Source organism: Blennius ocellaris (assembly GCF_963422515.1).
Source record: "Blennius ocellaris genome assembly, chromosome: 23".
Taxonomy (NCBI): Eukaryota; Metazoa; Chordata; class Actinopteri; order Blenniiformes; family Blenniidae; genus Blennius; species Blennius ocellaris.
Window position 1 is genome coordinate 19,723,232 of NC_137672.1, and position 17,421 is coordinate 19,740,652.

Consider the following 17,421-nt stretch of genomic DNA (forward strand, 5'->3'; position numbering starts at 1 on the left):
CTGATGTTTATTATATTTTGTCCATAAATACTTATTAAAGAACTGTCCTCTTGTCGTTCTTCACATTAAATCTTTCAACCAATCACATCCCAGCATCACCTGTTGCCGGGTAAAGAAACCTGCCTGAGGCCTTCATTCAGTCCAGCAGGCGTCTGCAGTGTAAAACTAGTGTCGTCACGTTCTGATATCGGGGAGGCGGAGCCTCCTAGAAGGCCTAGCGTGATGTCACTGTATTCAAGCCCTCTGATTGGCTGGTCAGAGTTCACTCTCCTGCACTAGCTAGCTAGCTAGCTAGCTAACAGCATCTGTCGCGGCACCAACAAAAACACAGTTGTTTATTAAACAGCAGTTTTATCAAGCGACGCCTGAAGCAGAAGATCAAGACGTTTGTTTGCAGATTTATTGTCAAAACAACTTCGAAGACGGACTTTTCCTGGAGGTCCTTGAACGCACCGCAGCTCATGATGTCATTTACGACTACTGTCAACAACCTGTATATAATCTGTATATAATATGTCAACAACCTGTATATAATCTGTATTTAATCTGTATATAGTCTCCATGGAGCCTGTCAACAATCTATATATAACCTGGTATAATCTCCATATAACCTGTACTTAATCTGTATATGTCAACAACTTGTATATAAACTGTAGACAACCCGCATATAATATGTCAACAACTTGTATATAATCTGTATTTAATCTGTATATACTCTCCATATAGTCTGTACATAATCTGTATATGTCAACAACATGTATATAAACTGTAGACAACCTGTATATAATCTGTATTTAATCTGTATATAGTCTCCATAGAGACTGTCAACAATCTGTATATAATCTGGTGTAATCTCCATATAACCTGAACTTAATCTGTGTATAATAAATCAACAACTTGTATATAAACCGTAGACAACCCGTATATAATCTGTATTTAATCTGTATATAGTCTCCATATAGCCTGTACATTATCTGCATATAATGTCAACAATCTATATACTACCCGAGTATTATCTCCATATAATCTATAAACAACCTGTATACAATCTGTATGTAATCTGTAATAATCTGAATACAACATATAACCTGGAAACAACACTTATATTGAATATATACATAGAATATATAGAATACGACATGTAGAAATGTTCTCCTGGCGTCTGGAAGTAAAAGATCCTGTAAAGATTTCAGTGACCTTTAGTTTAAATCTGTGTGTGTGTGTGTGTGTGTGTGTGTGTGTGTGTGTGTGTGTGTGTGTGTGTGTGTGTGTGTGTGTGTGTGTGTGTGTGTGTGTGTGTGTGTGTGTGTGTGTGTGTGTGTGTATGCGTGTGTGTGTGTGTGTTTTACTGATAAGCCGCCCTGCAGTTGAGAAAACAAACCTTGGAAAAGGGAAAGTGAAGATCAAGTAATCTATCTACATCTATACGTCTATAAATCTATAGATCCATGTGTGTGTGTGTGTGTGTGTGTGTGTGTGTGTGTGTGTGTGTGTGTGTGTGTGTGTGTGTGTGTGTGTGTGTGCGTCTCTCACCTGCTGGTGGCGCTGTGACGGGCTGCTGACGGTGTCTCCTCCTCTCAGAGCGACTGGCGGCGGCTGGCGCTGCGCTGCGCTTTATGAAAGGGGGCGGGGCTTGTGGCGGCGAGGGGAGAGGTCAGAGGTCACGGCGGGATGACACAATCACAGGAAGTGATCAGGAGCTCCACGACAACGTGACACCACAACCTGCTGAGTGTGTGAGTGTGAGTGTGAGTGTGTGGGTGTGTGTGTGTGTGTGTGTGTGTGTGTGTGTGTGTGTGTGTGTGTGTGGGAGTGTGTGTGTGTGTGTGTGTGTGTGTGTGTGTGTGTGTGTGGGAGTGTGTGTGTGTGTGTGTGTGTGTGTGTGTGTGTGTGTGTGTGTGTGTGGGAGCGTGTGTGTTTGTGTGTGTGTGTGTGTGTGTGTGTGTGTGTGTGTGGGAGCGTGTGTGTGTGTGAGTGTGTGTGTGTGTGTGTGTGTGTGCGTGTGTGTGTGTGTGTGTCGCGCCTCCTGCTGGTCAAAGTGTCTCTCAGAGTTTCAGTTTGATTTTTCTGGTTTCTTCTTTCCACAAAAGCTTCAGTGAAAACGAAGAATGTTCGCGGCGCTTTTAGCCACTGAAAACACAACTTTTTGAAAAGTAGAACTTTTTGAAAAAACTACGACGGCAAACGACAGAAAACTTAACTTTTTGAAAACTTTCCAACCGTCGCCGCGTCAATGGCAGAAAACGCAACTTTTCACAACTGTATGCCAATGTGCCACTTTTTGTAAAACGCTCTATCTCAACAAAAATTGGGGGGGAACTGCAACTTTTTGAAAATATTCTGATTACATCCAGTGTAAATGACAGAAAAACGTCACTTTTCTGAAACGGAAACCGAGGTGCCACTTTCTGAAAACTCCATCTCGATGAAAATTGGTGGGAAATGCAACTTTTTGAAAATGCTTCGACCCCTTGAAATGCATCTTTTTGAAAACATTCAAACTACATCTGGTGTAAATGGCAGAAAACACAACTTTTCAGAAACTGATACTGATGTGCCACTTTTTGAAAATTCTCCATCTCAATGAAAATGGGGTAAAATGCAACTTTTTGAACACATTCTGACTACGTCTAATGCAAAACATAGCTTTTTGAAAATGCTCCGACCCCATGAAACACATCTTTTTGAAAACGGCTATCTAAGGTGGAACTTTTTGAAAACCTAATTTTTTCCAAAAAATGGATACCAAGATCCAACCAACGAGGGACAGTCTGGACCAGGGGAGGGACAGGATGGACGAGGACGAGGGACAGTCTGGACCAGGGGAGGGACAGTCTGGATGAGGACAAGGGACAGTCTGGATGAGGGACAGTCTGGACGAGGATGAGGGACAGTCTGGATGAGGACAAGGGACAGTCTGGATGAGGACGAGGGACAGTCTGGATGAGGACGAGGGACAGTCTGGACGAGGATGAGGGACAGTCTGGATGAGGACGAGGGACAGTCTGGATGAGGGACAGTCTGGACGAGGGGAGGGACAGTCTGGATGAGGGACAGTCTGGACGAGGGGAGGGACAGTCTGGATGAAGACGAGGGACAGTCTGGACGAGGGGAGAGACAGTCTGGACGAGGACAAGGGGACAGGTTGATAGGGACACGTCCATACTTGTGAAGACGTCCCTGCCTGAAGGCCTAGGGTCCCGGGAAGACGTCCTCCTGGTCCTCGGCCGTTGGCTCCGCCCCCAGAGCTCGCCGGACGTTCTGCCAGAAGAGGGCGGGGTGGCGGGCGGCGCGCGGCCAGCTGAGGTAGGACCGCCTCTTCACCAGACTCCTTACCCGCAGGTAGGAGGCAAGGCGGTGTGCCGGGACGTCTTCCAGGAACAGAAGGATCAGAACGTCTTGGTTCTCGTCGAACAGCCGGAAGCTGAAGACAACAGGCAGAAAACAGGCGGAAGCTGAAGACAACAGGCAGAAAACAGCCGGAAGCTGAAGACAACAGGCAGAAAACAGGCGGAAGCTGAAGACGGTAGCTAAAGCTTCTGTAGGGTACCGTTCTGTAGGGTACCATTCTGTACGCTACACAACGATACGCTACAGAACAGTACTCTCCAGAACGGTACTCTACAGAACGGTACTCTCCAGAACGGTACTCTACAGAACGGTACTCTCCAGAACGGCACTCTACAGAATGGTACGCTACAGAACGGTACGCTACAGAACGGTACGCTACAGAACGGTACTCTCCAGAACGGTACTCTACAGAACGGTACTCTCCAGAACGGCACTCTACAGAATGGTACGCTACAGAACGGTACTCTACAGAACGGTACGCTACAGAACGGTACGCTACAGTACGGTACGCTACAGAACGGTACGCTACAGAACGATATGCTACAGAACGATACGCTACAGAACGGTACGCTACAGAACGGTACTCTACAGAACGGTACGCTACAGAACGATATGCTACAGAACGATACGCTACACAACGATACGCTACACAACGGTACGCTACACAACGGTACGCTACAGAACAGTACTCTCCAGAACGGTACGCTACAGAACGGTACGCTACATAACGGTACTCTACAGAACGGTACGCTACAGAACGGTACGCTACAGAACGGTACGCTACAGAACGATATGCTACAGAACGATACGCTACACAACGATACGCTACACAACGGTACGCTACAGAACAGTACTCTCCAGAACGGTACGCTACAGAACGGTACTCTACAGAACGGTACTCTCTAGAACGGTACTCTCCAGAACGGTACTCTCCAGAACGGTACTCTACAGAACGGTACTCTACAGAACGGTACTCTACAGAACGGTACGCTACACAACGGAACCGGAATTCAAGTATTCTCACTGAGAAAAGTTGTGGAAGGTACTGAAAGTTTTGTACCCAACCGTTAGCATGTTGTGTCAGTTCTTTAGGGTTCTAGCATCTCAGCACGGTTCCATACGGAGGCGCTACAACGCAGCCGTCTGCTGATTGGTCAGTGGTCATCGTCACGGTAATATGACCTCTTACGTTCGTAGCGGCGCTACGCTAGCGGTGGAACTTGGGCGAGGGTACGGGGGAGACGGAGCGGCGGCGCCCCCACCTGGCCATCTGGATCTCTCTAGAACACCACTCGCTCTGCAGGTAGTCGCTGCTGATCACGCAGATCGTCTTCCTGCTGCTGTAGATGGCGTCCGTGATGTTTTCCACGATGGGCTTGCCTGTAAACAACATGGAGGGTAAACGTGCTAATAACGTGCTAGCAACAAAACTACAAACTGCTAACGGCAGCAACAGAATGCTAAAAATGACTAAAAACCTAAAAAGTTAGGAGAATCCCCTAAAAAATTGCTAAAATGTTTAGAACTGGCAAATGATGGGCAAAAAAGGGTTAAAAATCAAAATGGCTAAAATAACAAAATATTCAAATGGATAAAATCTGTTTTTAAAAAAAGCTAAAATTGCTTAAATTGCTTTTGTTGAAGAAAAGGGAGTTCAAACTGCTAAACTTTCTATTTAAAAAACAGACTAAACACCTTAAAAAAGGTTAAAAGTGCAAAAAAATTTTTTATCTGCTATTAAAAGGCTACAATTTGCTAAAATTGAAAAAAACCCAAAGAAAGTGTTAGAATTGACAAATTACAGCAAAATGATTAAAACAGCAAAAATGGCGACTATGTTAGCTATTAGCTTAGCGCGAGTCAGCTGTTCGCATCATTGTCGCTCCCATTAGCCATTAAGCTATGAATCCGCCAGGAGTCCTGGACCGCCGCTAGCACACAGGATCAATACATTTACATCTGGATGGCCCCGGGCGAGTTCTGAAACCTGCTCAGGAAGGTTCCGGATCGGGTCCAGGACTACTAAATCCTCGCGAACGGAACAAATTTCCTGCCCGAGACCAAAGATGTAAAAACCGTCCCGAGACTCTGAACTTGCAACGCGCCTCAATCCAACCACTTCCTGTTCCTCCAAGACCAACGGAGGTTCTGGACGGACCGAGAGGAAAGGGGGGGGCACCTGGTTCGAAGTCCCTGTGGTGCAGACAGAGCCTCCAGCCCTGCCGACCCTCCAGCTCCGGAACCAGCTCCCCGTAGACCCAGGCCTCGTCGCGCACGTTGTAGGACACGAAGGCGTCGTAGGGGTAGGGCCCGCCGTTCCTCTTCCTCCCCCGCCGGCTGTCGTAGAGGAAGGCCAGGAAGAGGTAGTAGGCGTAGGCCAGGTGGAACCTGAGGAAGTGGTGAACGAAGGAGGACAGGAGCAGCGACGCCACGAGGCTCGCCGTGCCGACGAAGCAGAGGAAGTTCACGTCCGCCCAGCAGGGCCGCACGTCGAAGTCCAGGAAGCGGAGTCCCCGCTGGCTGACGGGGAACGCGCAGATGTAGCGGTCGCCGTTGGCCGCCTGCGTCCGGCCGTCGCTCCTGGCCCAGCGGATGAATCCGGAATTGGGGCACTCGCACGTCAGCGGGTTCCCCGACAGGTCCAGGTAGGTCAGCGCGGGGAGGGACCGCACGGCGGTGTCGTTGACGACCGACAGCTCGTTGCCGCGCAGGCTCAGGAAGCCGAGCGCCGTCAGCTTCGCCTCGGCGAGGAAAGCCAGGGACGTAAGTTTGTTGTCGGGCAGGTGGAGTTCCTCGAGGTGCGCGATTGGCCAGAAGAGTTCTGGGGACAGTTGCAGCAGGCCACTGCGGACGATCCCGAGACTCCTCAGTCGGGGGGTGTACTTGAAAGTATCGGGGTGTAAAGAACCCGGGAAGAACCTCTCGGTCCAGAAGTGTCGCAGAGACGTCAGTCCCCTGAGCTGGTCGGGGGTGATTACCTCTTGGTGTGTGCCCAAAGCCTGGATCGTCAGATTTGTCAACTTGGACAAGTTTGTGAAAGGCGGGTCGTCGTCTGTCCATAGCGGCGCGTCGTCCAAGAAGTAGCTCAGACGGATCTTCAGAGATTCTAAACACGGCATCCCAAAGAAGACCTCGTTGTCCAAATACGCCAGAGTCACATTGAGGTTCCGGAGACTATCGAGTCCTTGGAAAGGTCTTCCAAGCAGCTGGTAGTTCTTGTCAGAATCTAAATTCAAATCCCGGAGCGAGGACAGATTCTGAAAGTCTCCTTGCCGGATGGCTGTGAATTCATTATTGTATAAATCCAAAGTCTCCAGTTTCCATGAAGGAACTTTGAAGCCGTCGCCGACACTCAAGAGGTTGTTCCGCCCGATGCGAAGCGTCTTCAGGCGCTCCAGGTTCTGGAAGGCGCACGCCTGCAGGCCGGAGAGGCGGTTGTGGTCCAGGTCGATGCTCGCCAGCCTCGTCAGGTTCTGGAAGTCTTGGCAGCGGAGCCGAGAGATGAGGTTGGCGCTCAGGTCCAGGTCCTCCAGCCGGGGGAGCGCCAGCAGGGCCGCCGGCACTTCGCTCAGGGAGTTCGCGGCCAGCAGCAGGACCCGGAGCCGCGGCATCGACCGGAAGGCGTCCTCTGAGATGCCGGTCAGCTGGTTCAGGAACAGGTTGAGCCAAGTGAGACCGGAACAGGAGAGCAGCAGGTGTCCGTCCAGGAAGCCCAGCTCGTTCCCCGTCAGGCCCAGACGGCTCAGAGGCGCCGTCTGGCAGGCGACCGTCACCAGGCCGAAGCGAACCCACTCCGGCATCCCGTCCAGCTCCAGGGTCCGGATGGTGTCAACGGTCTGCAGCATGTCCATGTACGTCAGCAAGTCGATCGTCGTCCCGCTGAGGGTCAACCGATTCAGGCTCCTCAGGAGGGTCTTGTTGGACACGTCCCACTCCATGTCGTCCCGACACTCGTCCAGGTTCAGGTCCTGCAGGCGAGGGAAGACGTCGTCCTCGAGGCTGAACTTGCTCAGAGGGTTGATGCTCAGGTCCAGCGACGTGAGGTTGGACGACCCGACGGCGAGACCGTCAAACTCCACAGACTCCAGGACGTTGAACTCCAGCTGCAGCGTCTCCAGCGCGGGCAGCCGGAGAGCCGGGGCGACGTCGGCGATCCGTCGGAGGCGGTTGGAGCCCAGTTCGATCAGGCGGACGGCCAGCAGGTGACGGAAGGCGCCGGGGGAGATGGAGGAGATTTGGTTGTCGTTCAGGAACAGGGTCTCCAGTCGGGTCAGGCCTCGGAACATGTCGTCCGTCAGCTCTGCCAGAAGGTTGCTGGCGAGGTCCAGGTTGCTCAGCGCCTCCAGGTCTGCGAACGCTCCGTCGTCCACGTGCCGAACCCGGTTGTGCTCGAACCGCACATACCTGAGCTCCGAAAGACCTCGCAAGTCCAGCTGGGAGATCGACTCCAGCCCGTTGGAGTACAGGTCCAGAGACGTGGCGTTCCCGGGAATGTCGCCCGGGACGACGGCCAGGCTCCGGCTCGAGCAGTCCACGTCCACACCGCTAGCATTAGCACGGGAGTAGCTGATTGTGCAGTTGCTCAGTGAGAAAGAGAGACAGACGTCCAGCAGAAGCGAGAATAGCAGAAGTGAAGAAGAACTTCCTGCCGCGTCCATTTTTACCACAGATTCACTTCTGGTTGGACTTTGTGGAGGAAGTTGGGCTGCAGCAGGTCTGAGGAGCCCAAACAGGAAGTAGAGTCACGTTAGCGCTATTATTGCTAATGCTCACATTTAGCATTGTGGCGTCTAAGGAGCCCAAACAGGAAGTAGAGTCACGTTAGCGCTATTATTGCTAATGCTCACATTTAGCGTTGTGGCGTCTGAGGAGCCCAAACAGGAAGTAGAGTCACGTTAGCGCTATTATTGCTAATGCTCACATTTAGCGTTGTGGCGTCTGAGGAGCCCAAACTGGAAGTAGAGTCACGTTAGCGCTATTATTGCTACTGCTAACATTTAGCGTTGTGGCGTCTGAGGAGCCCAAACTGGAAGTAGAGTCACGTTAGCGCTATTATTGCTAATGCTCACATTTAGCGTTGTGGCGTCTGAGGAGCCCAAACTGGAAGTAGAGTCACGTTAGCGCTATTATTGCTAATGCTCACATTTAGCATTGTGGCGTCTAAGGAGCCCAAACAGGAAGTAGAGTCACGTTAGCGCTATTATTGCTAATGCTCACATTTAGTGTTGTGTCGTCTGAGGAGCCCAAACAGGAAGTAGAGTCACGTTAGCGCTATTATTGCTAATGCTCACATTTAGCATTGTGGCGTCTAAGGAGCCCAAACAGGAAGTAGAGTCACGTTAGCGCTATTATTGCTAATGCTCACATTTAGCGTTGTGGCGTCTGAGGAGCCCAAACAGGAAGTAGAGTCACGTTAGCGCTATTATTGCTAATGCTCACATTTAGCGTTGTGGCGTCTGAGGAGCCCAAACAGGAAGTAGAGTCACGTTAGCGCTATTATTGCTAATGCTCACATTTAGCGTTGTGGCGTCTGAGGAGCCCAAACAGGAAGTAGAGTCACGTTAGCGCTATTATTGCGAATGCTAACATTTAGCGTTGATGCGTCTGAGGAGCCCAAACAGGAAGTAAAGCCAAGTTAGCTCCAACATTACTAATGCTAACATGAAGCTTTATGTCATTAACCTCAGTGACACTCGTTATGACATCATCAAAATCACTGATCATGTTAACGATACTTAGTTTACAAAAATACTTCCGGACAACATAAACAATGTTACACTGTCGGGAATATCTTTCTTTTACAGGTAACTAGTTATAGTTACGTAGTAAAGTAACCTCAACATTACTCTTACAGGTAACTAGTTACTCAAAGTAATCTCTGCACTAGTTTTACAGGTAACTAGTTATAGTTACTTAGTAAAGTAATCTCTCTATTACTCTTACAGGTAACTAGTTATTTAAAGTAACTTCTGCATTACTCTTACAGGTAACTAGTTACTTAAAGTAACTTCTGCACTACTCTAACAGGGAAAAAGAAGTTACTCTAACCATTCAGTGAAGTAACTTCTGCATTACTCTTACAGGTAACTAGTTACTTAAAGTAACTTCTGCACTACTCTAGCAGGGAAAAAGAAGTTACTCTAACCATTCAGTGAAGTAACTTCTGCATTACTTTTAGCTGTGGTGTAACTAGTTAACTACAGAGATGAGTATAATGCAAACATAGTAACTTAGTAACTCCAGTAGTCCTGGAGAAGTAACTTGAGCATTAAAGTAATAAGTAAGTTACTTACGCTGCAGGACAGAAGCAGAGGAGACGAGGGACTGAAGTGACCGACTGATGACCAGGGGAGGGATTGTGGGGGGGGGGGGGGGAGGGGGAGGGAGGGGGAGGGAGGGAGGGGGAGGGAGGGGGGGAGGAGGTAGTTCCTCTCTCTCACTTCTGTTCTCTGACTTCTTGAAACAGGAAACAGTTGGTTGGGATGACTGGCACTGTGTCAGACTGTCCTCCATGTCCTCTACGTCCTCCATGTCCTCCATGTCCCCCACGTTCTCCATGTCCTCAATGTTCTCCACATCCCCCACATTCTCCATGTCCTCTATGTTCTCCATGTCCCCCACGTCCTCCCCGTCCTCCACATCCTACATGTCCTCCACGTTCTCCATGTCCTCTACGTCCTCCATGTCCTCCACATTTTCTATATCCCCCACGTTCTCCATGTCCTCTACGTTCTCCATGTCCCCCACGTCCTCCACGTTCTCCACGTCCTCCACATTTTCTACATCCTCCACGTCCTCCACGTCCCCCACATCCTCCATGTCCTCCACATTTTCTATATCCTCCACGTCCTCCACGTCCCCCACGTTCTCCATGTCCTCTACGTTCTCCATGTCCCCCACGTCCTCCACATCCTCCACGTCCTCCACGTCCTCCACGTCCTCCATAAACGCAACTTTTCAAAAAGGTTCCAACTCGGTCGCTGTAGAAACGGGGACAATGCAGCTTTTTGAAAATGTCACCAATCCGCCTCTGTGGAATCAGCTGAAATGCAACTTTCTGAAAACACTTCATCTCCATGGAGACGAGGAGAAACTGACATTTCTGAAAACGCCGTCTGCCCAGCATGTAAACGACATCGTTTTTAGTCACAACATCGCGGAAACGAGACTTTAGATTCAAACAATCGATGAATCCTAATTTTAAAGTAGATTTAAAGTTTCTCTTTATTGCCACTGACATATTTGAGGCTCAACGCTTCCAGAAGCTTCTGTCCACTCAGAGTGCCTCCAAGCATAGGCCCCGCCCCCCGAGCCACTCTCAGCCAATGAGAGGCCGCGGCTGCACCTGACAGGACCAGCTGACGTCCTGAAGCTCCTCGTCTGACAACAACAGTCACTTCGTCTGCGTCCCGTCATTCTGAGTCCCCGAGACGCCGGAACCAGGGAGACGGACGTCTTTTAATTCTAGAACCGACGAGACGGACGTCTTTTAATTCCAGAACCGACGAGACGGACGTCTTTTAATTCCAGAACCGACGAGACGTACGTCTTTTAATTCCAGAACCAGGGAGACGTACGTCTCTTAATTCCAGAACCGACGAGACGTACGTCTTTTAGTTCCAGAACCAGGGAGACGTACGTCTCTTAATTCTAGAACCGACGAGACGTACGTCTTTTAATTCCAGAACCAGGGAGACGTACGTCTCTTAATTCCAGAACCGACGAGACGTACGTCTTTTAATTCCAGAACCAGGGAGACGTACGTCTCTTAATTCTAGAACCGACGAGACGTACGTCTTTTAATTCCAGAACCGACGAGACGTACGTCTTTTAATTCCAGAACCAGGGAGACGTACGTCTCTTAATTCTAGAACCGACGAGACGTACGTCTTTTAATTCCAGAACCAGGGAGACGTACGTCTCTTAATTCCAGAACCGACGAGACGTACGTCTTTTAATTCCAGAACCAGGGAGACGTACGTCTCTTAATTCTAGAACCGACGAGACGTACGTCTCTTAGTTCCAGAATCGACGAGACGCATCTTTTCCTTCTTGAACGACATTTCGTATCTTGTTTGTTCAAAACCGACAAGTCGTATATTTTTTAATTCCAGAACCGACGATCCGTGCGTCTTTTCATCCGAAACGCGGAATGTGGGAGGAGAACGTTGACACCGAGCAGTAAGTAACCTCTGCAAGTAGCCTAGCCTCGGAACCAAGTAGCCTAGCCTGGGAACCAAGTCGCTGAGCCTCGGAACCAAGTAGCCTAGCCTCGGAACCAAGTAGCCTAGCCTTTGAACCAAGTCGCTGAGCCTTGGAACCAAGTAGCCTAGCCTCGGAACCAAGTAGCGTAGCCTCGGAACCAAGTAGCCGAGCTTTTGAAGCAAGTCGCTGAGCCTCGGAACCAAGTAGCATAGCCTGGGAACCAAGTAGCCTAGCCTCGGAACCAAGTAGTGTAGCCTCGGAACCAAGTAGCGTAGCCTGGGAACCAAGTAGCGTAGCCTCGGAACCAAGTAGCGTAGCCTCGGAACCAAGTAGCTGAGCCTCTATACCAAGTAGCGTTGCCTTGGAACCAAGTAGTGTAGCCTGGGAACCAAGTAGCCTAGCCTGGGAACTAAGTAGCCTAGCCGCATAACCAATAGCCTAGCCTGGGAACCAAGTAGCCTAGCCTCGGAACAAAGTAGCCTAGCCTCGGAACCAAGTAGCCTAGCCTCGGAACCAAGTAGCCGAGTAGGTTTTTTTTTTCAGTGACTCGTATTTGTGAGTTTAAAGTTACGAGGTTCCTGGTTTACATATGGGAGGAGCTAGCGGTAGCGTTAGCCACCGTCCTGGTTGCGTTTGATCTTTCCGTCCCGTGCGTCTGGTTTTACGCTGCGTGTCTTTCTGCGTCCACATGTCGCCCGGCGCGGGCGGCTGCCAGCCGGACTACTCCCCGGCCTCGTGGCGGGAGTACTTCGAGGAGATGGAGGACGTTAGCGTGGGCGTGGGGACGGCGGACGGCGGCGATGTGTTCAGGGTGTACCGGGCGGGCGACGCCGGGCCACTGCTGCTGCTGCTGCACGGCGGGGGACACTCGGCGCTCTCCTGGGCCGTCTTCACCGTGAGCAGCGGCGCCCTGAACTCCCACCCGCGTTGGACACGCCCACTCGCAGCTCGCTAACATGCTAACATCTTGTTTGTGTTCCCGTCTCGCAGAGCGCCATCACCAGCAGGGTCACCTGCAGGGTGCTCGCCATGGACCTCCGAGGTCACGGTGAGCTGGAGTGATGTTAAGCTAAACCGCGTATCTGAGCTAAAAATAATGCTAAAGCTAAAACTGATGCTAGCAAACGATTTGCCCTCTTCAAGCTTTGTCCAGGCTAACCCCGGAAAGGTGGCTGTATTTCACTGGAGCCGTTACTAATGCTACCAAGCTAACATTCTGGAACAAGTATGCTAACCCTCTCACTTAGCCTGCTTGTTAGCTTGATTGCTAACATGCCAACTGTCACAGCCATGCTAATTTTTACCGACTGAGCCGAGCTAACCTTTGGATTGTTGCCGGGATGAGAACTAATGATGGTCTCACTGGAGCAGCGTCATATCCCGTCATGCTAATGTAAAGGCTAATGCTAATGCTAACGACAAAGCTTTTCCTCACTGGAGATTTCGTCCGTCTGAATGCTGAGGTTAAGAATTAATGCTGAAAATAGAAGTAAAGTCATTTGAAGTGAAACCGAGTCACTGCTCATGACGACGTAAATCCTTTTCTCGTCGTTCTTCCCTCGTCGTCCGTTCAGGTTCCACTTCGGTCCGTCAGTCGGACGACTTCTCCACTCAGACCATGTCCAGGTAACGCCGCAAACCACACCCCGGTGAAGGCGGGAGACGCTGTCGGGGAAAAACCCGCCAGTGACGCTAACGCCTGCACTCCATTAGCGACGTGGCTAACGTGATCCGGGCGTCGTACGGCGAGACGCCGCCTCCCATCGTCCTGATCGGGCACGGCGTGGGCGGGGCCATCGCGGTGCACACGGCCGGCAGCACGCTGCTGCCCACGGCGGTGGGGCTGGTGGCCATCGACGTGGTGGAAGGTGGGTGAGTTCCATGAGCCGCCGCCAAACGCCGTGCGGGCTCAGGACCTCACCGTGTTTCCCCGCAGGCAGCGCCATGGACGCCCTGCACGACATCCAGAACTTTCTGAAGGGGAGACCCAAGTCCTTCAAGTCCATGGAGCACGCCATCGAGTGGAGGTCAGAGTCAGAGCCGGGGGGGAAACGCCACTTCTCGTTTTACGTCAAACAGGAAGTGAAAGGAGAAACAACAAGCGGCGCCACGGAAACACGGCGCTCAACCCCGTCGTGATGTCTGTCAAGCGTGGTTGAGTTCAGTCATCATGGAAACGTGGAAGGTCCTCGTGTCGTCAACTTCTGTCGTCATGGAAACTCCTCTCGGCCCTCGACTCGCCGAACGGCTAAAACTCGATTCCTAAACGATTCCTCCGACTTCCGTTCACTGCGAATCTCGAAATACTTTGTAGAAAGGTGTAAACACTAACGATTGTCCCACGTCGCGGTCGTTTCAGTGTGAAGAGCGGACAAATCAGGAACCTGGAATCTGCCCGGGTCTCCGTGGTCGGTCAGATACAACGGTGAGCCGCAGTGGCCGTGGCGGGACGCTGCCGCTTCCCGCTGTACCTGCCGACCGTTGTTGGTTCCTCCGTCAGGTGTGAGGCGGACGACGGTGACACCCCAGAGGCGGCGAGCGCCGTCGCCGACGTGGTCGCCGAGCGCAACGAGGAGTTCTTCGACCAGAGCTCCGTCAACCACGACGAAAGTGCCGCCACCGAGGTGAGGGTGGAGATCTGTGGTGTAGAAACACCGTGTCGTCACGGAAACGGGACTGCGGCGGCGATGTCTTACTACTGCCCAGTTGCCATGGAAACGAGATGCTCGATTCATCGTCATGGAAACGTGACGGTGTACTGTCCAGTCGCCAGTAGTAAGACATCGCCGCCATCACGTTTCCATGACAACTGAGCATGACGTCAGTTGTCATGGAAACGTGAGGCTCGATTTGTCGTCATGGAAACGTGACGCTCGATTTGTCGTCATGGAAACAGGATTTTGTATTTTATGTGATGCTCAGTTGTCATTGAAACGTGACGCGTAGATGTCTTACTACTGTCCAGTCGTCATGGAAACATGACGCTCGATGTGTCGTCATGGAAACAATTATAAGTCGTCCTGATAACGTGAGGCCCACCCACCCATGTCGTCGTGCTCAGTCGTCATGGAAACGTGACGCTCACGATGTCGTCATGGAAACATGATCTGGTGCTGCCATGTTTAGTTGTCATGGAAACGCCCCGCCCCACTGCTCAGTGGTCATGGAGACGTGACGTCATCGTGCCAAAGCCATAAAGTCCATTTCCAGACTCTCGGTGATTCTACATGAGAACCTTAAAGAACCATGCGGTGTTGAGAACCTTAAAGAACCATGCGGTGTTGAGAACCTTAAAGAACCATGCGGTGTTGAGAACCTTAAAGAACCATGCGGTGTTGTGCGGCGGTTCTCCTGCAGGTGGTGTACAAGTGGCGCATCGACCTCTCCAAGTCCGACAAGTTCTGGGACGGATGGTTCCGCGGCACCTCCAACCGCTTCCTGGCCTGCAACCTGCCCAAACTGCTGCTGCTGGCAGGTAGCGCCCCCTACTGGCCCTACTGGCCCCCTACTGACTCCCTACTGGCCCCCCTACTGGCCCTACAGGCCCCTTACTGGCCCTACAGGCCCCCTACTGGCCCCCCTACTGGCCCCCTACAGGTCCCCCTACTGACTCCCTATTGGCCCTACAGGCCCCCTACTGGCCCTACAGGCCCCGCAGGGCCCCTACATGCCCCCTACTGACTCCCTACTAGCCCTACAGGCCCCCTACATTCTCTAATTCTCTGGGATTAACAAAGTACTTCTATTTTATACTTTCTATCCATTTGACATTACACTACTCTATGCTACTATATTACACATTATATACTAGCTATTCCATACTACTATATACCATTCTATACTGTTAGCATTTTCTATACTCAATATATTCTATTCTATACTGTTCTACACAATCATATACTACTCTATATTGTGGTATTCTACACTACTATTATATACTTCCTTTATTCTATACAACGCTTTTTTTAGCTATTACTAATTACTAATTGTATTCTACTGTTCTGTACTGTCTAAACTGTTGTACATGATGATTCTATACTATTGGATGATAAAGCAGAAGGTTCGAGGCTCTGGTGGATTCATTTGGTAAAAAATCACAGAAACGTAAAAGTTTCATACTTTGAGAATCAGAGAGACGATTGTTTGTTTGTTTGTTTGTTTGTTTGTAGGAATTGACCGTCTGGACCGAGATCTGACCATCGGACAGATGCAAGGTAAACATCACCTTAAACACAAAACAACAATCCTTCAAGTTTCACCATGAAAAAGTCTTTGAAGTTTTTATCTGTCAGACGCATCGCTCTGTGTGTGTGTGTGTGTGTGTGTGTGTGTGTGTGTGTGTGTGTGTGTGTGTGTGTGTGTGTGTGTGTGTGTGTGTGTGTGTGTGTGTGTGTGTGTGTGTGTGTGTGTGTGTTGCAGGTAGATTCATGATGCAGGTGCTGCCCCCCTGTGGTCATGCTGTACAAGAGGACAAACCAGACCAGGTGAGAGAATACCAATACTAGTACTCAGCTACTAGTTATACCAGTACTAACCTTTAACTACTATCTTATACCAGTACTAACTTTTAGCTACTACCTTATACCACTACTAACCTTTAACTACTAACCTTTAGCTACTAGTTATACCAGTACTAACCTTTAACTACTAACTTATAACAGTACTATCCTTTATCTACTAGCCGATACCAGTACTAACCTTTAGCTACTAGCTTTACCAGTACTAACCTTTAGCTACTAGCTCATACTAGTACTAACCTTTAGCTACTAGCTTTACCAGTACTAACCTTTAGCTACTAGCTTTACCAGTACTAACCTTTAGCTACTAGCTCATACTAGTACTAACCTTTAGCTACTAGCTTTACCAGTACTAACCTTTAGCTACTTGCTTATACTAGTACTAAACTTTAGCTACTAGTTTTACCAGTACTAACTTTTAGCTACTAACTTATACCAGTACTATCCTTTATCTACTAGCCGATACCAGTACTAACCTTTAGCTACTAGCTCATACTAGTACTAAACTTTAGCTACTAGTTTTACCAGTACTAACCTTTAACTACTAGCTTATACCAGTACTAACTTTTAGTTAGTAGCCAATACTAGCTACATGCTAATGAATGCACCAGTCACTTAAATCATGTTTAGCATGTAGTATCGCTGGCGTGTGAACCTGAAAGTCTTTAGCACGTAGCTAGGTGGTAGCTAGGTGGTAGCTAGGTGGTAGCGACGTGAGGCTAACTGGCGGTTTCCCCTCCGGGCCTGCAGGTGGCGGCGGCGGTCGCCTCCTTCCTGCTGAGGCACAAGTTCGCGGAGGCCAGAAGAGAAACCAGGAGGTGAAGTCAGGAAACCTCCTTCACGTCAAAACGCCGTTTTAGTTTGTAGAAAATCAACAACCTGATGGTTGTCATGGAAACGGCGAGATGTGCTTCTCTCGCGAGTCCCACAAAGGAAATAACGCAACGTTGTGTTTTGTGTCTTCAGCGTGAACTCCTTCGCACAGTGACGCCCCCTTCTGGACCGTCGCCTCGGCGACAAGTCGCACTAGTAGCCTAGCATGTAGCTAGGCTACTAGCATAGCAACATCCTGGATTTTTCTTCTTATAAAAGTAGTGATTGTCCGTCTTGTGTTGCGTGGTTTTGTTTTTTTTTTATTTGCTCTGCCAGCATTTTGTGCCAGAAATGGTCCGACTCCGTCTCCATGGAAACGGAGCAAGTGCTAGCCGCTAGCATTTAGTGCCGTTTTAGCAGTTTCAGCTTTTCTGTTTTAGCAAAAACAAAGCGGCACCATTGGAGCTTTTAGAAATCTGCTAATCTGACGTTTAACGGCTGAAAAAAAGTTTGACCATTTAATTGTTTTTAATTT

General features: G+C 49.8%; 1 protein-coding gene across 1 annotated transcript; it reads left to right on the forward strand.

The window, feature by feature from the left end:
- Positions 1-12,244: 12,244 nt before the first annotated feature.
- On the forward strand, positions 12,245-17,061 carry LOC308147005 (protein phosphatase methylesterase 1-like; the record flags this gene model as incomplete). Its single annotated transcript, XM_080519036.1, has 12 exons — positions 12,245-12,451; positions 12,547-12,604; positions 13,131-13,182; positions 13,270-13,428; positions 13,497-13,583; positions 13,916-13,981; positions 14,057-14,180; positions 14,914-15,031; positions 15,726-15,770; positions 15,976-16,040; positions 16,824-16,891; positions 17,040-17,061. 12 exons carry the CDS (start codon positions 12,245-12,247, stop codon positions 17,059-17,061), a joined length of 1,071 nt encoding a protein of 356 aa, XP_080375162.1.
- Between the last annotated feature and the right edge of the window lie 360 nt (positions 17,062-17,421).